Consider the following 22800-nt stretch of genomic DNA (forward strand, 5'->3'; position numbering starts at 1 on the left):
TATTTCTCAATAATCATTCTGTTTCAAGTGAATGCTCATAAAATATATAGGAAAAATATTACAGAATTGTGGTGTTCTTTGTTCATTTTAAATATTTTTCATGTGATGTTCTTATTTATTAAACTGAGAAGAAAAGGAAAATTTGCACATCTGTTTTCAATCCAATTTTATTCTGCACATAAAATATATGCAGCTTTCGTTCTATTTACACAACTGAAAATACAAATGCTGTGCTGAATGACATTAGCCAACTGCTGTTTATTGTCCTTGTATGTTTCTCAGTACAATGCAAAGAAGGAAAAATTAGGCTACAGGCTGTACAATATCCAACTTTAAGGATGTTTATGTACCCTTGTACAAGAAAAAAAAGCTGTTTTAATAAAAGAGACACAAAACACATTTAAAGTCTTTGTGAATTCAGTTCACCTTGGTGCATCAGGGTCAACTAACCCATTTGGTTCAAGTCAATAAGCTCGGACTTCAAAAAAGATTTATTTTTATTGTTCATGGCAGTCACATTTAATGGTACAGCATTTTACACTTTTGACTTAAGAAAAGCCATATTCATCTCAAACTTGAGGACATGCAAACCCATCAATGAAATGTGTGGTCCACTGTCACCTATAACCCCTGAGGTATCTATTTTATTACCTGTGCAAAAGAAAAACCTTAATCAGCTTACTGACTACAAATTAGCTTATTAATGAGTTGACAGTCAATAAAGTCCAAAAATATACACTTTCATATTTGATTAGGCTGCTAATTAGATGCAGTTAATATTGTCGACATCCCAATGAAGGATGAGTTGCTGTTCTGAATTTTTTTAATGTCATAGATAACATAAAACATTTTGTCTTGTTATTGAATAACTATTGCTGAATTAGCAACAAGGAATCAGACTATTATGTTTAATGCACTTATTGTTTCTCTATGACACTTAGATGATTGAAAACCACGCAATGTGCCATTTCTCAAATCTTTTCTTGCATCAAATGACACTGTACCAAACAGAGAATAGCAATGGTAATACTGAAACGAAAGAATTTATAATTATTCGTGCATAGAAGATATGCAAAGTGCAAAGTATATCTAAGCACACAGCAATGGCAGGGAACCAGATAGATGGCAAAGAGAGATTTGATTTATAGAATGACTAAAGTTTGGCTAAACTAGTTTCTCAAAGATCCAAACTGTAATCTCCAGGGTGTTAGTATAATGAAGTCTAAAAAACAAGTCTCCATGTACGTCTACAGTCTAAATATTACCTTTAAACACTTTCATCTAAATTTGCTCACACAATAACTCTGGAATTAACGAGCAGGCTATTTTCCGAAGATACGTCTATTTTTACACTGGATAAAAAAAAAAAAAACAGACTTCTTCAAGGAGACTTCAAATACACAAAATAAAGAACAAAGCTGAAAATCCTTTGGTGAAGTTAAATACCTGATGCAGGAAACCAGCAATGAAAAATAAGCACTTACATAAGTCTGTTGTATGTGTGTCAACTCACATAAATTTGAAATATATGGCAACAAAATCACATCAAATCCTCTCTCTTTCAGCAATGGATCAGAAAGCTCTATTGGGAGAAGCTTTTGGGAAAATGCATGTTTTCTCTGTTCCTGTCCAGTCAAATCTTGCTGGTCTGAACGCTGAATATTTGTCCCCAACTAGCCAAAAACAAATTGATTAGGCAGAATGTGTGTCATTATCCGATAGGTGCTGGAACGCAGATACACACACACTGAGGGTCATGGGAAGGGTAGGCATTGTGGTTTTTCTCTTAGAATTTGATACAGTTTTATGATGATCCATGTGTCTGTCACTCTAGAAGGTCCTAGAGATGTCAAAAATAGAATGACAGGATTAATTCAATGACTTTGTTGAAATGAAATATTGTGTCTTCAGCAGTGAGGTGAAGATTGTACCTCATCTGAATCATCATGATAGTGCGTCTTGCCAACCTCCAGTGTGTCCAGGTCATCCACACCATCGATACCGTTAGCTTCAGCGTGCTGCTGTAATACAGAGTACCTGTGCACCAGGAACCTACCGAACACAGAGAAAAGGGGCTGTGACACAGATACTGCATATATGAACAAAATGGTAAATGCTGCTTAAGAAAACAAAAATAAATAGATTTTGCTCATATGTACTGCACGATACAACATTAATTTAATAATAAAAACACAAAAAACAGCAATTAATTCAATAATAATACAAAATAAAATTTACTTAAAGTTAAGAATAAAAAAAAAAAAACAGTTCATGTTCTGCTGTGTGTGATGTTTAGAGAAATGGGGGCACAAACCTTCCTCCACAGACATATTTTTTGATGAAAATAACCCCAGCAACGGCACTGATCAATAGGACAGCGATGACCACAGCGATTATAGGAGCTGAATTGAATGAATGTTCCTCTGTCTGAGAAATGCATAATGGGAAAGATTTTTTTGTGCTGTTTTTCAAACAAGCATAACAAAATTCTCAGTTTCATTGTGCGTATATATATATATATATATATATATATATATATATATATATATATATATATATATATACACACACACACACACATTATATTTCACTACAATATTGGAAGAAATCAAGAAGAATCACAAAGTTTCACACAAAAATATTAAGCAGCACAACTGTTTTCAACATTGATAATAATAAATGTTTCTTGAGCAGCAAATCAGCATATTAGAATTATTTCTGAAGGATCATGTGACACTGAAGATTGAAGTAATGATGCTGACAATTCATCTTTGCATCACAGGAATAAATTACATAATAATAATAAAAATAATAACATTAAAACAAAGAAACAATTATTTAAAAAAAAATCACAAATATGGTTTTACTATATGTCTGATCAAACAAATGCAAACAAATTTGAGACTTCTTTCAAACTACATATACATATACATATACATATACATGCATATGTATATGTAGGTATAATGTGCATTCTGTTAATAAAATAAAAACCTACCGGTAGCTCTGACCTCAGCAAGTTACTGACGCATTTCTTACTCAGATCGATCTCTTTTCGTTCTGGAATTATTCCTCCTTCACAGTGGTCCCCGGGAATTTTCCGATAACTACAGTCATAGAAAGTTAACACTTTGGGATATGTTTTTTACTAAACGTTTCAAGACATGCAGCATTTAAATAATTTTATGACAAAAACATTCACTGATATGCAAAAAGGAATATGCGAATCAGTTCAGTCAATCAGGTTCGCACATTAGCTAGGACAGCAATATATGTAAAAAAAAACTAAAAAAAACTGCTGAATACTTTAATGCAACTCCAGTGAATTTGGAAATAGAGAGATTTGTTACCCGCTGGTCTGAAGCTGCTCTTTGCGTCCATGCAGGCAGAACTCCAGTGAATGGCCAATAAGGTCAGGCTGCTCCACACACACAGAGCTGTTTTCCGCATGGTAGAACCCAAAGTCACTGCAGGAAAAGACCAACAAGGACTGGAATCACAGACTGAATGTAAGTCATGAATGGTATAAATGACTCACATTGTACTTTGAGTGTATTTGATAAGTTTGTATGTGTTTGTACCACTGAAAGTCAGTTAGGGTGCAGGAACATGTTGTGGGCTCCTTGGTCACCGTGTAATCCCGGCCGTTCCAACAGACTGAGTCCTTTCTCAACCGTAAGAACCTTTCCTTGTATCCCAGTATGCATCCGTCAGCGGGGTCGCTATTATTGCTTGAGTGAGCAAGCCACTCAATGTAGTCATTATCCTGGCCTGCAGGATGAGTATTTGCTCATTTCAGGGCAATGTTTACACATTTAAAGATCTTCTGAATGCTAACAGAAGTATGCATCATAATGGTAAAAGACGGGATTCTGTATATTTGTATAGTAGTTTATAAAATGCTTTTTAGAAATATTAGGCCACTCACAGTCTCTAGAGAGCAACAGCCTGAAGTCGACAGTGACAGAAACCCAGTACTGATTCAGGACGGTTTCTCTGTAACCCCACAGGCTGACGTTCATGGAGCGGGCACCAGGTTCTGATGCCACGCCAGTGAAGTATATTGGGTCATCGGTGAAATTATACACATGCCAACACTGACCTTCATCGGTGGAAAATCTAGTGAAAAAATTTAAAAGAATAAAAATCATGTAAAAAAAACACTGCCGTTCAAAAGTTTGGGATCGGTAAGATTTTTAAAATATTTTTGAAAGAAGTCTTTTCTGCTCACCAAGGCTGCATTTATTTGATTTAAATCAATTACATTATAAACTATTTTCCAGTCAAAACCACTTAAATAAACAGGGTGTTTAATTTGTTATAATATTCCCTTTGAATCATTTATCTCACATACTGAGATCAAATCACTGTAAACATACAGTAATGATAGAAAGCTCACTTGATCTGTGATATGGGGTGTGAGGGGTTGTGCTCCACTGCTACCAGCAGTCCTCCTGAATCCAGTATGGCGTAGTGATGGGGGCCTTTTAATGCCTGAAACCACGTGTAACCCCCGTCATCCGACACGTACACGTCTGGAGAAAGCACAGAAACTGCACCTCCCACACTCCCTGATGAAAGAGCAGATGGAAAAGAGACGTGAGTCAGACAAATGCAGCGTGACAGTGAGTTAACAGTAAAAGAATAATAAAATATATGTAGAATTAATTATTACTTATTTACTTTAGTTCTGCAATTGGAGACATTAAACATGATGGTGATTAGGTATACTAGAATCACTGTTTTTTTTTGTTGCACAAGCCAGTGGCCAAAGCATAAATAAAAAAATAATAATAAAAAACATGAAAAACTCTTATTAGTCACATAGCTGAGGGTGGTGAAAATGGATATACAAAAGGTTTAGACTGAATGTGAGTCAGTGTTAGTTCTGCCTTGTGGAAAGATGTGTTGGTGAATGTGGGCAGTAATCACCATGTGCCAGGATGAGTCCCACTGCATTGAGCTCGGAGAGGGGCTGCATGGGAACGTTCAGCTTCATAGAGATGCTGTAGGATGCGTGAATATGCAGACTACACTGCAGAGGACAGAGAAGCATATGTTATTAACACGAAATCACACACACTGCAATTTGAGTGCTTATTCTCGAACCAAAGTTTTGCACGATTTGAATATTAAGTTAAAATCATTAGAAGAGGCAACTTTAAACAAGCTTAATTTATTGCGGTTTCACAATGCCAAGTGTTTTAGCTCAGAGAAAGCTCTTAGAAATTCAATATAAGCTCTTAGAAAGACCATAACAACAATAATAATGACTCTGATGCGACAAACGTTGAACAGACCAAATATTTGCTAGTTTTGTGCTTTTGTCCTTAATGTTTACACAAAACAAACGCACTACGTCAGTCTGTATTTATCGGCACATGACCAAGACTTTTAATAGCGACATGAACATTTTACATTGCAAATGTCCTTGGAGTAACTGCCTGGCTCAAGGACATAATTATGATTGCTTACTAGTATTGCAAAACAGAAACCAGTTTACTGGCTTCATGTTCTCCATGATTTACGTCTAATATAAAGTTCAGATTGTGTTAGTGCTGTTTGTGTGGCTCTCACTTTGTCTGGGTGCTCGGTTGTGGAGTCACACACTCCGTTCCAGGGCTTCCGCAGAGGTCGCCACCCTCCACCTTGATTGAATGTGATCACTGTCTGTACAGAGCCATCTGAAGAGGAAAGATACACATCAGCAAATATGAGATTTATACAAATAAATTATTAATGATTACAGACACAGCCTTACCCACGGCGAGCACACTGGTCAAATATACGCCCCTCAGAGAGGTGATGTTGGTGAAGTCAGTGTCTCCGCCCGTAGTGGTATACAAATGGCGTTCCAGAGACTTGGAAAACACTGTACCTCGGTCATCAGACACATATATGGTACCAACACCTGAGTCTGATGGAGTAAAAAACAATTGTTAGTTGTTCTGATGTCATGGTTACAAAATCACACATTCAAATAATGGACCCTTTTCAGAATTCCGAGGTTCTGAGAAGCGGAAGTTGTCATGGGTAAACTTTTATAGTGGTGAATGGGAGATGACAGCAAATATAATTTTAGTATTTGCATTTGCTCCCACGACTTTCCAAAAGAGCAACAAAAATATAGAGACATTGATTACAGCTGTCAGAAGAGAGAAAGATGTGAAATTTGCCGTCACTCCCTCAGCCGTTGTATTAGAAACATCCTTAATTCCTTTTTTTTTGTCATTTAGCACTATAAATGTGTTGATAACTTTGATAACTGTGGAAACGCGTCATCATAGTCCATGAAAAGGGTCCATATTTGCTAGAAAATATGAAATTATATGAAATGATTTCATACTTTTTTCATATTTTCTCATTTTTAAGGTTTACTTAAAAACATATGCAAAATCCAAACCAGTGTTGTCATTGTTAACTAAAACAAAGTTGAATTAGATTAGATGTAAAAATATATATATATATTAAAGAAAAAATGTTATTAAAAAAAATGTCTTGGCAACTAACTGAAATAAATAAGAAAGTTGAAGCACTAAAACTACCAAAACTAAAACTGAAGTTAAAAATAATCTAAATATTAATAAATACTATAATAACAATACTAAAATAACACTCATCCAAACCTCAAGTCTAAATAACAGGATCCATAAATTGATATTGCACAGCAACATTATTCACCTCCAGGTTCATCTACGTGCATGAAGACCATATCGTCGTTTGCGGCTAGAATGGAGTAGAACTGTTCATGACCAACGCTGGGAAGCTGAGCCATGTCCCACGACTCCCCCTGATCTACGGAGACATGAATCATGCGTGTGGAACCCTGCAAAAGAAAAGACATTTTTTTGACATCAGTATGTGATTTCAACCTCACATAACACACTACAGCTCTGGTCAAAAATCTAATCAGATGCCTTGCTATATAATGCCTACATAGACAGCTCTAATACATTTCAAAATATATTAAAATTAGGGCTGTCAAACGATTAATCGCGATTAATCGCATCCAAAATAAAAGTTTGTTTTTACATAATATATGTGTGTGTACGGTGTATAATTATTTTCTATATATAAATACACACACATGCATGTATATATTTAAGAAATATTTGCATGTATATACTGTGTATATATATATTTATATTATATATAATTTATATAATATATAAATATTTTATATATAAATAACACATTTTTCTTAAATATATATGCATGTGTGTGTATTTATATAGAGAAAATAATTATACACCATACACACACATATATTATGTAAACAGAAACTTTTATTTTGGATGCGATTAATCGCGATTAATCGTTTGACAGCCCTAATTAAAATAGAAAACAGGTATATTAAATTGTAATAATATTTCACAATATTACCGTTTCTACTGTATTTTTGATCAAATAAATGCAACATTGGTGAGCAGAAGAGACTTCCTTTAGAAACATAAGATCTTACCGGACCCAAACTTTTGAACAGTAGTGTTTATGTAGGGATTTTGGTCAAAAGGAAGTATTTTTGATATCTAAAAATGTTATCTAAGTGGGCAGCACACAAGCTTTTGTAACATAATTATACATTACATCACTTATTTAAGATTTTTAGAGAGCTCACCGAGTCAGTCATGACTGAGGCAAAAACAAAGCGTCCACCCAAGCCGAGGGAATAAATCCTCCTTCCAATAGTTTTAAATGTCCTGCCATAGTCTAATGATTTTCTCAATTCCAACGTTCCCCGGTCACCTGAGAGAGCGAGAGAGAGAGAGAGAGAGAGAGAGAGAGAGAGAGAGAGAGAGAGAGAGAGAGAGAGAGAGAGAGAGAGAGAGAGAGAGAGAGAGAGAGAGAGAGAGAGAGAGAGAGAGAGAGAGAGAGAGAGAGAGAGAGAGAGAGAGAGAGAGAGAGAGAGAATCAAAAATATGACTTCATGAGAAACAATAAGCGGGAAGCATCTATCCATTTGCAGCATTATTAAAATGATGGGGCCATAACAAAGTCACTCACTGCAGGATCCATTGGGATTTGTAGTTAAGAAAATGGTGTCATCAATTCCCCTGAAACGTCAAGCAAACAGATACAATCAGAAATTTCCATCAATCCATGCCGAATTCACTACTGCAAGCAAAAGCTAAGGACATTCCTATAAAGCACTGCTACTTCAAATCTAACCAAAGGCCTCAGTTTCTTCAGTGTAAGAAATCCATTGAGACCAGGACCATATTTATGAGGGTTAGGATTGTAAACCTCAAAGGAATAGTTCATGCAAAATGAAAATTGCTTTATAATGCATTTTATGGTGCTTTGGGTAATGAAAACAAAACCTCAAAAATTCTGGCTAAGGGATTTTGTTTTTGACTGAAAAAGTACATAATTCTGGGCCATTTAAAAACCATACGTTCCATGAAAAAAGCTCTAATCTGATATAAAGATAAACAGACAAAATGAAATATGTTCTTGTGTGAGAATCCTAACCTCAAACCAATGCATACATTACAAAAATGTAATTGCAATAGATTTTGCTTCCCTTGACAATCAAGAGAAATGAACTGTTATTAAAACAATTAAATCTAAATTAGCTCTAGGCAGCTAAACCACATCAAATTGTCACATCAGAACCTTTCAGCACTTGGACACACAATGACCAATCATAATGGAGAACAAAAATGACTTGAATAACTCTTGCAAATTGCACAAACAAGATCTTTCTCAAAGCTGTGTGCTCTGACATGACAGTTTAGCTCTGTATTATTTATGGCAGTCAGGATCGATGCACAGATTTTCATCAAATGGAAGCAAAGTTGTATTTTCAAGCACTCAGGCTACAGGGTTCATGACATTAAATCTTGGAGATATATTAACGAGTTTATTTTGAGACACTTAGTAGCAGCAAAACAAGCTAAACATTAGCACATCTTCTTATCACCCAGAGTTATATAAAATTTCACATTGACCTGCCACTAAATATCACATTTTCAGTAGTCCAAATTCTGGCTACAATGGACTATTGTTACTGATTTATTTATGCACTGCTTGTTTACAGTCATACCATTTCACAAGACAAACAGTCTCATGGATCTTCCTCCAACTGCCCCCGAAGTCCTCGGACAGCCATAAGTCATACTGAATCAAGAAGAAAAGCGTTAGTACATGTTCTTTTGCACAAAACAGAAGGAAATGTCTAATCAGAGGTCTTACATTGATGCTGTAGACCATGAGTATGTTGCTGTCTCTGGGGTTGTATGTGATCTGCATTAATGGATGGAAGGGAAGCTCAGAGGTCACAAAGCTGTTGCCGAAATCAACTGAACGGAAAATTTTGGTGACTCTCCCCTCGGTTAGATCGCCTGTGAGGATCACCTGTGGGATAGATCATGATATTATTAAGTAATTAATAATAAATAAATAAAAACACATCAGTGATCATTGAACTTATTGTTCAATTATTATAGAAATTATTGAAGGAATGCTACTTTTTTTTTATCGTACATGTCTATCAGAGATAATCATTTTAATGCATTTGTAATTAAGCTCAATAAAATACACTTATAATGGAAAGAGAAACATTTAAAACCAAAAACATGAAGCTTGAAGTTTTATGCTCACCAAGGCTTCATTTATTTGATCAAAAACACAGTAAAAACAACATAAATGTGAAGTATTATTATAATTCAAAATAGCTGTTTCTATTTGAATATATTTTAAAATGCAATTTATTCCTGTGATGGAAAAGCTGAATTACTCCAGTCTTCAATGTCACATGATCCTTCAGAAATCATTCAAATATGCTGATTTTGTCCTCAAGAAATATTCCATACTATTATCAATGTTGAAAACAGTTGTGAAGTTCAAAAGAAAAAGTTCAAAAGAACAGTATTTATTTGAAATATATATTTTTTTTTTACATTGTAAATATCTTTACTGCCATTTTTGCTGAATAAAAGCATTTAAAAAAGCATTTCATTTAAAAAAAAAAAAAAGACTAAACTTTTGAATGGTAGTGTGTGTTTGTTACTAAAGTTCGTCCTTTTGAGGTGGCACAACATTCCAACTGTATGAACTTGTTTTCTTGAATTCAAGTCAAAATTTCACAGCACACCACAGTGTCTATGGACATTACAATGAAAATATTCAGTAAAATTCCTTTCAGAACAGTTCAATATTACAGCAGAGAAGTAAATATTCACCTTCCCAGAATTTTCAGGACCGATTGCGATGCCAAACTCTGTCTGTATGAAGGTATTGTTAATGAGGTCGGTGATGTCCTGGAATGTCTTTCCATAGTCTTCACTGACCCAGAAGAGATAAGAGGGAATTATGGATCATGTGATATAGCTAAACAAAAAAACAACCAAATGTGCACCAACATTTATACTGAGCAAACGCAGCACTGGAAGAGGAAGGATACATTACACTCTATTAATTATAAAAATGTTAGATTTTGGGCTATCTGACTTTTCATAACGTGCCGTTTCAGACTAATGGAAAGAAAACATCCAAAATACACATTAAAGTGTTTATTTTATTACTCTTTATCTGTTTGTGTCTGTAGATTCCAATTACAACACAAATCTTTAAAGTTTGTTTTCTAAAATTGAATTTCTTTCTCATGCACCGAGTCAGAAATCTCAACTTTGGCAGCACTTACTTGCACCAAATCATCTATATTCTGGAGGATTTTACAGAGGAGTTTGTTAATATATAATTTGCCTGACTTTATACAACATTTTATTCCTAAAAACTTGTGATAAAAAGAGATGTCCAAAATCTCTGTAAAAACGTTTGAATCTAATATGTCTAATATAACTTGTAATGCAAAAAATGTTTGCAATACCTAATGTAATCAATCAGTTAGGGAAGTATGGAGATATCTATAAGTTTTTTTGTTTTTTTTTACTATTTCTATTCACCTATGGAAAACTCCTCAATTCTTCTAGCAAGAGCTTGGACGCTGTCCTAAAAGGCACTCTTACCTTCTGTACAGTCTGGACTGACCAAACCGCATGATAAAAAGAGGAACCTGGAATGTGGTCAGCACCAGAAGAACCTGCACAGAAGAGGGACACAGTGAATGCTATAGCATGTGGATGTGAAAGACTCAGAGTCGTTCAGAAACTCGCAGTGCAGTGAAGCGTGATTTAAACTCGGCCGGGATACAGCGGGACACATGCCTGGACTTGAGAACAGCCACAATCTCACCCTTCACACTTAATTCATCCAGCTATCACTCAAGATCAGGCGCTTGCTGCTTGCAGAGACGACTCTGATTGGTCTGTGCCTTGTTCTCATTTAACTCCTGTCTCTAATCCTTAAGTCAACATGAAATGGTATTTGCAATCCTTTCATAATGTGACACATTTCCAGAGAATAAATCAATAATTAACATTCACCAATAGTCGGCAGAGTAATTTATAATATTTCAATGAAAGATTAAAAAGACAAACATTTTGATGAACTGTTTATATGAAACAAAAGCAAAGTTTTGTGACTTTTAGTTCATGCCTGGTGGCTTATATATACACACAGCACATATATATACAGTATATATTAGGGCTGTCAAACGATTAATCGCGATTAATCGCATCCAAAATAAAAGTTTGTGTTTACATAATATATGTGTGTGTATGGAGTATAATTATTTTCTATATATAAATACACACACATGCTTGTATATATTTAAGAAAAATGTGTTATTTATATATAATATATTTATATATAATATAAATTATATATAATATAAATATATATACACAGTATATACATGCAAATATTTCTTAAATATATACATGCATGTGTGTGTATTTATATATAGAAAATAATTATACACCGTACACACACATATATTATGTAAAAACATATATATATATATATATCCTGAAAACTAAGTCATGAACTGAAAGTCACAAAAATGTGCTTTTGATGTTTATAAACGGTTCATTAAAAATGTTTTTTTTTTTATTCTTTCATTCAAAATTATAAATTACTCTGCCTCTGAAATTACTTTTCTTTTTTAATATATATATATTATTCTTTATGTTTCACTTAACTTCATAGAAAGTAAATAGGTAGTCTTTCAGTCTCTTCTGGAAAATTGGACCAAAAATATTAAATGACTAATCCTGCACTACACACAGATTTTTGTCCAATCATATGCTTTCTACAATGAAAAAGTAAACTAAAGGTTATTTAAAACACAGGACTTCATGAAAACCCATATTTAAAAAAAATGAATAGGACTCATTTCTATTCATGTTTATTCTTACAAAAGAAAGAATTGTGGGAAGTTCTTTATGTGCCGGAAAAAAAGCTGGACAGTTAGAACAATATTCGTTAAAGGTGCAATAAACAGTTACCAGAATGGTGCTAACTATGACACCTCAAAAGTAGAAAAGGTGTCTCAAAAGACGCCACTCTTTGAAAATGTTTGCAGAGAGTTAACTCTCTCTGTATTGGAGTGTTGTTGTTGGGTGAAGGCTGTGCTGGAGGAGTAATTGCGGCTTGTACATGTTTACAGCTGCACTTTGGTTCAGTTCTATAAGAGACGGATTCCGCCTCCAGTGTTGTTGGCCCTAAATGACGGTTTGAGGTCTTGTCAAGCCAGGCTCTGAAGAGTCTTTCAGCCGCTGAAGCTGTATTTCAATCGTTCTAGTTTCACATTGATGTGCGATTGTAGGAGGCACATTCCTGCGATTCAGATCATGGAGCCGACCACAGAACAGCTTAGTGCATTAAAAAACTTGGCAATTACACATTTTTTTGATCGGCTACTGGTTAGTAGACATGAGAAGGATTGGGATAAATCAAAGGTTGTTGGTTCAAATCCCAAAGAGAATGAACAGATGCCATTTTTATTGGACATCAGTGAGTCAGTAATTTTATGGTGGCTGTTTTTCAAGCCCAATTTTCATTTTTTGTCAAAAAGTGTGATGCTGTTGTTCACACATAAAAAAACAATGCCTTTTCAATTTTGTTGTTAGTGGTGCAATAAAAACACAGCTGCTATGTTGTGGTGGGTTTATTACGAGGATAGTAAATGACTTTAGTTAGAAACATCATCGAGTGTGACATTATAACACTTGGTAAGGTAGTTCTCTCCAAATACCATTTTGCATATCACACTATATTATAAAGCCCTTGCATTATGGTATATAGATTTTTTTAATGTTTTTTTAAACAAGTCTCGTATGCTTACCAAGGCTGCATTTTTTTTAATCAAAAATACAGTATACACAATAATATTGTAAAAGGTTATTACAATTTTAAACAACTGTTTTCTATTTTAATATATTTTTTTCATTGTAATTCATTCAAATCTGAATACTCCAGTCTTCAATGTCACATTCTAATATGTTGATTTGGTGCTGAAAAAAACCTTTCTTATTATTGTCAATTTTGAAAACAGTCGTGGAAACTGTGATATATTTTTACGAAATTCTTTGAATAGAAAGTTCAAAAGAGCAGCATTTATTTGAAACATAAACATTTTGTAACATAATAAATGTCTTTACAGTCACTTTTGATTAATTGAATGCAGTCTTGCTGAATAAAAGTATTAATTTCTCTCCGAAAATCATACTGACCACAAACTATTGAGTAAATTTAAAGAAAAAAAAATATGGGACTAAGTAAAATGAGTTCATAATAATAAAAAATAAATAAAAAAAATTCTATCTACAATTGATTATCAATTCAATAAATTCACCTTTCACTGTAGGATACGGTTGATGTGGAAAGACAAAACGTAACGATGCATTTAAAACCATGATACTGTATTCTTATGTAGATAATTAGTCAAATTCGACTCACCCCTGTATCGTCTCCAACCCAGGCCAGAGACACCGAGCCGCTCAGGTCATTGAAGTTATACTGGAAAAGAGACGTAGAGACATAATGAAGTACGAATGCAAATAAACATTGTAGTTAAAAGTCTGTAGATTGATGATACTAATAATCCCTGCACCGCCGACATGAACTTTTTCTCTGTCAAAATATTCATCATAAATTAAACTAAATTCAATCTAAAACAAAACATTTTCATTAGCATCACTGCATTTGGGCTCTAAAATCCTTTTTATTCTAATATTGTTCTCTCTCTCTCTGTCTAATGCAGGTTTGTTTTCAGAACGCTTCTGAGGTGAAACTAAACACCACAGGCTTTCACTGTAGTCCACAGGGATGAGATTGCAGGCTGGAATCAGACTAAATATATATATATATATATATATATATATATATATATAAAAGGAAATTAAAACAAAAATAACGACTGAAAACCACACTCCATACCACAGTTTTACAAAGCTAAAAATAAAGAAACATCCAGTACGGAGCAGAAAGTGGTCACACAAATCAACAAATAAACTAATATAAGGAAAAAAGTGCTTGGAAATGGAAATTGTATTGCACTATTAAATATAACAAAGTGAACAAATAACATTTTATGAGCACGTTTTATTTGCAAATGTATTAACAATGTTTTGATTTGACCGTAAAACTTTCCAAGTTACTAACTATTTATTTGAAGACAAAATCAGACACAAAAAGGCCATTGTTACAATTGTTGCGTAAAGAGCTATAAAATTCATATAGATTCATTGCTCAGATAATTTGGAGAGAAATAATTTGAGTTATATCTGTTGATATTTCTTTTAAAACAAACGGGATACATGAGAGTCGTAGTGTCTTTTCATCGAGAGAAAAAACAGAAAAGCGGTACTCTAGGCTATATCACTATAAACAAACAACTGAGACAGTAATCTAAGTTAAACCGGCGATCACCAATCAGCTAAATAAATTGTATTAAATTTATGTTGGTAATGCCTAATAAAAGGCAATGTCTAATAAAAGGCAACTAAGCAAACATATTTCCAGTGATTAATTAGAAAAGTCCAGGTGATTCTTGGAAGAAAAACACAAGTGCTGGGATTTATCTGTCCACAGGGAAGCGGAACCATGTAGCGACATGCACACAGAAACCACTGCTGATTCGACAGATGGCTGTGCCGCTGTCAGCCGACCCACACTGCTAGGGAATGTGTGTGTGTGTGTGTGTGCGCGCACATTTAAGAGGACAGGCCCACTGTCAGTCGAGTGTGTAACCTCCCTTTCAGTTTCACTCACTGGAATGCGAGACCCAGATGGTGGGTGTGTATATGTGTGTGTGTGTGTGTGTGTGTGTGCGCATGCGTGAGGAACAGAGTGAGTGCCCCACATTTTCATCTGCCTCACACACTGAGAACAAGAGAGCAACTGATGTCAAAGAGATTGTGGGAGAGAAAAGGAGGGAAAAGAATAAAGAAAATCAAACATACACAGGCTCTGTTGCAAAAGCTAGTGAGCTGCCTGGTTACTTGCTACATAGGCATTTGCTTCCGATATGGAGCCTCATAAGGGACCGATTTGGATGCTCTGCACTGACAGCAATTCCACGAGTCTTTATGTGAAATGCACGAAACTCGATTCAATTGATTTCGATAGTGTTTGGCTTTAGTAATGCATGTTGCTAAACTAACAGCATATGTATTGCACAAATGCTTATTGAGTAAAATATAATTGCATTAGAATTGCAACATTCTTATTTAAAATCAACTCACCAGACTCTTTCAACTGAGCTTGTTGCAATGCATTCTGGGATTACTTTTTTTTTTTTTAAACATTTTTTATTTATTATTATTTTTTTATTTTTTTTCATCGAATTTGGCTTAAAGTAATGTTGTCAACATTTGGAACAGACTTTGTGTCAGGAGCAATCACGGTGTCTTAAAATGGTACCTTTGTAGGCAGTTCACTAGGTTTTGGAACAGAGCCAAACATTCCTGGGTGTTTTCTTTTTTTGTAATGGGATAAAATAATGTGGGAACAGGGTTACATTCAAAATATGCTAAACATTAAGCATTTAAAAAGTTATTAAAAATAGCTTTTTTATTTAAATAGTTTTAATTTGAATATCAAGATAATGAAAATAACAATGCAATTTATTTATGCAAAAGTGCTGCAATAATAAAAATAAAATAAAATGCAATAAAAGTAAAATAAATATAATAATACACTAAAACCTAGGGCAGGTACAACTGGATGAAATAAAATAAAATAAGAAATAAAATAAAATAATCCTACTCATAAAATAAAATAAAATAAAATAAAATAGTAAATCGGTGTAAAGTAAAATACAAAAGTAAAATATAGAAAAATAAAATCTGTTATAAAACAAACAGGACAGGTACAACCAGATGAAATAAAAATAAAATATACAACAAAATAAAAGTTACAAAACATCAAAAGGCCAATCAACCATGGAATAGAGTCAAAACTGAGTGCAATCAATAATGTATCATTTTAAAGGTAAAGTGTAAAATTGGTCTATGATGTCTTAAAATGCTGCCTATGCATTACGCTTTGGCACAAAAACCACTCACAAACCAGAACTGGAATGAATAAAGTAAAAACTTCTGGTATAATGATGAAACCTCATCCACACACATTCAGATCCATTTTGAGTATCTCATCTACTATTTTACGGTCCATATGGACATTTTTGTCTAAGGAGGCCCTTCACACCGCACTCCTTTCTATGGATCACATCCTCTCTGCATTTCTGCAATTCCACCCAAGCCCCTGGAGATCAATGATCATGTCACAGAATAATCCGTTTCTCACTTCTCCTTAGTGATGACATCAACTTACAATTTTTACACATTTTCTTTTTTTTCTTTTCTTAAAAAAAGCAGCCGTACAAGGTCCAGGGAAGCAAAAGAACCGCAGCATTTTTGAAACTCACTAGCGTTCAGGCCTAATGGAAATTTGCACTCTCACAATCCAAAGTGTGAACAAAAGTTTCCATGTTACCAACCCAGCCAACGTCCTTCTGATGCAACCCACCTCAAAACGGACCCTGAATGGTACATGTGTTCTAGAACAGCAAGAACAAGACGTCTTAAAACACCTGCTTTAAACTCCAGGGACAGTGTTCCTTCTCAATAATGTGTCTTTGAATAATGGATACAGTGGTTGCCTCTCCATTCCTTGCCATATTTAAACCAGAGGGAAAGAAATATGCTGACATCCCAGTACTGGCCAACAAAACAGGCTTGCCAAGAATGGCCTGCACCACGCCAACAAGTCTTCTTAAATGGGGGATTAAATAGTGATGAGAAGACATTGTGAGCATACAACGATCCTTCAGTTTGGAGAAGACCAAAGAACACGACTCAAAGTAAGGCCCTAACAAACTCTATGGCTCTGTCCTGAATTCAGTCAAATACACTTATGGTTGAATTTTTGAGTCCACACTTTGGTGATGAAATGCTTCATAGATTGTTGGTTAGTGTATCATAGAATCACAGATTGTGTTTTGGACAATCAGATCACAAGTAGATGAAGCAGACACATACCCATTTACACCTGGTGCTTTAATCCATTTCTTTTGTCCACTTTCAACCACTTCTGTCCTGATTTCTTCAATGGGAGGGTCTATAGGTGGGTAAATGTATGTTTTTTTCCAGATATTTCAATCTAATGGAAAATGCTTGCGCAATTTCCATTTAAACGTGCCCAGAGACGACAGAAAAACATCAGCTTTAATTTCTGCTCTGATAGCCATTAGAACAATGTTTTTGGTCTAGTGGCTATCAGGAATCAGATCACAAGAGGACGACGCTAAATACAGGTGTAAACAGGGTCTAAAATGTTTACATTTTTAAAGAGGTCTAAAATGTCGGATGTTGACGTCAATATGACGTAACATTCAAATGTTAGAAATTTAGGAATGGTGTCGGCGCCGATAGCCTCGTGGTCAAGTGCGCCGACATGTAGCGCCGTTGTGCATCGGGCGATCCGAGTTCGAGTCCCGGCTCGTGGACCTTTCCCGATCCCGTCCCCCTGTCTCTCTCCCACCTCACTTCCTGTCTAGCCACTGCACTGTCCTATCCTAATAAAAGGCAAAAACACCAACAAAAGAAAAAAAAATTTAGGAATGGTGAGAGAACATTGGTACGTTCTTCGTCTTCAAACTAAACTTTGGTCTCCAGCCAACAAAGTTTAAATCCTGTCTGTCTAGCGCACTTCCCATAATGTTTACGCATTAAGTCAGTAGGTGGACAGCAGGAAGTCTTTTGTGGCTGTTCGAACGCATTCGACCAGCGTTTACACCTCGAAAGCAATCCGGTCAAATGCGTTTTTGACTACCTCTGGAAGTGGTTGAAAGTGGACAAGCTCAAAATATTTTAGACCCCTGTATTTAGCGTCCTCCACTTGTGATCTGATTCCGATCAACCAAAACGCATCTTAATATCAGGTGTATACAGGGCCTAACAGTACTCCAATGGTGTACTAGATATGCGGGAATGCAAAAGTTGTTCTGTTTTAAAAGGGGTGTTACCAGAAAAAAAAATTTAGAACACAGTGCTAACTTAGTAAGAGAATTCCTTAGTAACTGCCACGGTAACACAAGAATGCATACTGCACACTTGCAATGCTTTTGCAAGTATTAGCATCTGTGTTTGTGTGTATGTGAGTATGTGTCTGGCCTAAGGCAACGATATGGTACACAATCCTAATTGGTTGTGTGGTAATCCAGGCCAGGAATCAGCCTCCTTGAATCCCTACCACCATTAAAAGGCTTGCAAAATGGTCACAGGTCAATGGTGGATTACTAAGGTCTGTTTTCACAAAGTTGAGTGATACAATCAACCGATGGGGATATTTGCAGAGAAAATCCATCCTGCGGGGAGAGAGCCGAATAATATTAAAGCATGTCTGCTGTGTTAAGACTTGGAGAGGCCACCTGAGCGTGGGGCCATGGGGCCCTTGAAATCCTCCAGAACAATAACATTCAGACACGGCAGATAGGCTTCTCCAAGAGAAATATCTGCAATATACTGTACAATGGCAGAAATGTATAGAAGACTTCAGTATACACTCCTACTCCTTTCTAGCTCTAGTCTTAGCTCAACACGTCCTCTCCAATGGACATGTTGGAACCACGAGGAACGTTGTTCGGGCTGCTTTTCTGGCATCTCACCAACCCTGAGCATTTCAGAGAGGACAGAAAATGTTTTCTCTGTACATTCTCCCCAGGACCGGGAAAGGGAAAAACCTGGATGTCTTTCCCTTGTGTTGAACTGGTAAACAGTCTTTGAACCCCATGTCCAGCCAAAAGAAGCTTTAGACTTGATCCAAATGGCTTCACAGTCTGAGGACCAACAACAAACATGACTTCATTTCTAGACGGTACATTTTTTTTTTAAATTTGGGTTTAATATGAGACATGTCTCAAGTCAGTCTCAAAATAAGTGTTATTTAGACAGGTGGGCGAATGCTAACACGTGATTCAAAAACATGCACAAAAATATCCTGGAATCAAGATCTTAAACCATGTTTTCCTAACTGGAACGGCACACCGAAATGGGTAAGAGGTCAGCAGTTCGTTAGATGAAGCCGTGTTTGTGTTTTCATTGGACTCACATAAATAACTCCCTACTGGCACAACTTGGATTTAAACACCCAGAGCGGAGTCTTAAAAAGTCTTCCAGCCTCCAAAAGAGCATCTCAAATCATTCAAACGCAAACTTCACCCACAAAGCCGCTTGAACATGTGTACCGCTATAAGTTCACGCAGACTTCATTAGAAGAAACTACAGGCAGTTGTTAAAAAGACTTTATTGTGAGCTCGTAAAATTTCTAATTGCTCTGGCAGGTCATAAATTCCATCGGTCAGCAGCCAGTTTTCACATCGACTGACCACAGACTCTTGCGCAACACCATGGTTGCACATTTTTAACTGGAACAGATCTGGAATACTATGCTTCAAACTTATGTTTTTTAGATCATAAGCATTTAGATGCTTCACTGATAACTAATTATATTTTATCTATAAACTATCAGTAAATCACTGGGTAAATAGCTAGTGTTCATTGCAGTGTTGACATTTTGTTGGATGTCATTGGCCACAATAAGTTGGAATACAAAACATGTCCATGGCAAGTATAAAACTTAAGCACATAACTTATCCTGCCGCGCACATGAACGACACATTAAATCGTGCAGCTTGTTGAAAGGAAGCCTGCTATTACTTTTTACGCAGAAACAGAAACAGGGGGAAAAGCCTATCTAGAGACCAGAATAATATAGAGACTTATAAAAAGTAAAATTGCATCAAAATTTGAGCAACCAAAAATATTCAGCTAAATCAATTATTATGATGCGGTTGATATTTCGTCAGTCGAATATTTTCCAATGACACGTTTTGACAGTTTCAGCATCTAATATTTTGTGCATACAATGTAGATAAGCTAAAACAAGCAAACACGTCAACAGTGTAGAAGTATTACCAATTGACCAAAAATGATGCTACAGTAGAAATATTGAAAATTTGTTCGGCTGAAATATCGAGAGGCGACTCGTTGCCGAAGAACTTTACTATGACAGTTTTATTTATCACATGAGAACATGACTACCTGAACTGCATACCAAGTTCAATTACCCTCAAATAATTAAAAATGTTATTATTTTCAGTTTTGTGTTCTTCTAATAAAAAAAAAAAAGTGGGATTCAAAAGTCTAGTTGCAAGCATTTGAATCAAACAAACAAAGTTTTATAACTGTTATGTTAAAATAGCACTGTTGAGCGGTTTGGATGTACATGTTATGAAATCCCCACCTCAAGAGTTGCCTTATATAAATATTTGAATCATAATAAAGGGGTCAAAATATGCTCTAACTACAAGAACTTTTACATGTACTTTTGGCAGGAACACTACAGTGCATGTATGCATGCAAGTTGATGTTTAAGACTATCCAAACAGGTGTTAAAAGGCCTGAAACTGAATTTAACAAGGAGATGCTTTAGAGAGACGTTGCCTTCAAATACTTTTCCCACTGTTGTCATGCCTCAAGCCTTTTCCCGTTTCAGAAACATTCCTTTCTTGGAGGAAGCATTTCACTTCAACACTCATTTATGCTGGACGGAATGTGAGAGGATGAGAGCCAAAAATACAGGCCATAAAAAACTGGCTCTGTGTGCTTTCTTAACAACAACAGTCTTTCTCTATCAGCACTTAGGCTAAACTCATGACCTATTCCCTTAGCTTTCCCTGAAATGTCAATGTGCTCTGTAATTGGATAAATAGGGGATGCTTCCCACAGAACAGGACTGATATAAAAGATATAGATTGGCATATATGTAGCTCATCGTTTATCAATAATGCCTGCCTGCCCAGCGAGAGGTCACGCCAACTGCTGGTAAAACGTAATTGATGAGCTCGTGGGAGAGAGTTAGATAAGAGAGATATACAGAGAGGCAGCATGTTTTAAGACTTCTTAAGGGTTAGTAATCAGTCATGGGCCACTGTAATGAATGAGCTCTGACTAGATCTTTAAGCAGAATCACCTGACCCTTCTGTACATAAATACAGGAGAAACACATCGCAGAGACATTAGAAGCACATCAAGAGGTGAATGCATTTGTTCTCTTGGCATAAAGATGAAATCTGTGGAATGTCTTAAAGGAACATCAAACACTGGCCCATCGAATTATAAGGTGATACTACATGCTGAGTGGTGTTTTTATCAACCATCTGGAGAACTTCACAAACAATACTTCTAAACACTTCTTAAATATTAAAATAATTGCATTAGAGACGTGAAAGCCTTAAAAATGTTGGTGTGGTGTGACAATGCTATGTGGCATTTGAAAAACGACTGAACAAATAACATTCAGTTGCTGAGAAAGGTGATGTAGGTACATTATTAGGTAATCTCAGACCAGAGGCCAGTAGTATGATCTCACTTTTGTGATTTATGGTCCCTAGAAATTTAGAAAGAGCTTCCAAAATAGGAGGAAAAGAAAAAAAGATACTAACTTAAACAAGTGTTAACTAGTCAAAACAGGGGGGGGGGGGGGGGGGATTCCAAAGAAAAATTAAAATTATATGCACAAAGTTTTTCAATCTATATAATATATTAGATTAAGCCTATTCTGAGCTGTGATGAGAGTATAAAGAGTAAGAGATGTTTTGACCTACCGTATGAGTGTTGTTTTTTAACGTAGAATCAAAGCCGTGCATTGATTCACATTGATTTTGTGCGGATTCTTCACTCCTTTTCGTCCTGACATGATCCGGTTGCTGTAAATCTCTCAAACTGAGCAGATTTCGTGATTTGTGACTCTTTAGAAACATGGGTTGCTCACTGCTAGAGCGTCTGGGTCTCTCTTCAAAGTCCATGCAAAGAGCCACTGAGAATAACACAACCAAAACACAGCAGAATGCGGTGCTCATGGTTTCCGTTTAATGTGCACAAAATTCTTCCGTCTAAATTTCCATGAATAGCAGGTTTATTGGTAATAGAAGAGAACGTGCAGTGTTTACACTCTGACGCATGTCTGTAGTGAAGCCGCTGTTCGCACTGCTAAACTCACGGATTGTTCAAGATTAGGATGGGCTGTCCGTTCGACACGCCCATTCTCATGAATATTAATTAAGGCGCGCTGACGTTTCCTGGTAAGCTTTTCAATGGCCATAGGTTTGCACGCGTTAACATTCCAAACGCAAAGGCTAACATTAATATTAATAAGAAAATATCGACATTACTCCGCAATTGACCAATGGCGAAGGCCTGGTTCATGAATATTAAGAGACAAGCTGAACTGGGTTAATCACGCCTTCTGCTGACCAACCTATCTTACAAATTGTGTGGCACCAGTCTGTCTTCCTTCCGATTTAAAATGACAACAAAACTATCATGTGTTTGACTTATTTGCCTGTCTTGATGTGCTGTGAAAAGTTTTATTTGAATGTCATCATTAGAT

General features: G+C 35.8%; 1 protein-coding gene across 1 annotated transcript; it reads right to left on the reverse strand.

Moving 5' to 3' along the window:
* Positions 1-157: 157 nt before the first annotated feature.
* On the reverse strand, positions 158-22430 carry sort1a (sortilin 1a). Its single transcript, XM_079856485.1, has 20 exons — positions 22016-22430; positions 13804-13863; positions 10971-11044; positions 10185-10287; positions 9196-9357; positions 9047-9120; positions 8005-8054; positions 7619-7746; positions 6682-6826; positions 5762-5917; positions 5578-5684; positions 4933-5035; positions 4400-4571; positions 3929-4119; positions 3582-3771; positions 3351-3467; positions 2999-3107; positions 2315-2427; positions 1932-2052; positions 158-1840 (listed from the first exon to the last, which is right to left on the reverse strand). The coding sequence occupies exons 1-20, from the start codon at positions 22268-22270 to the stop codon at positions 1826-1828; spliced, it is 2445 nt and encodes an 814-aa protein (XP_079712611.1). The 5' UTR covers positions 22271-22430; the 3' UTR covers positions 158-1825.
* Positions 22431-22800: the final 370 nt, after the last annotated feature.

The sequence above is a fragment of the Squalius cephalus genome (genome assembly GCF_949319135.1).
Source record: "Squalius cephalus genome assembly, chromosome: 22".
NCBI classification, from domain to species: Eukaryota; Metazoa; Chordata; class Actinopteri; order Cypriniformes; family Leuciscidae; genus Squalius; species Squalius cephalus.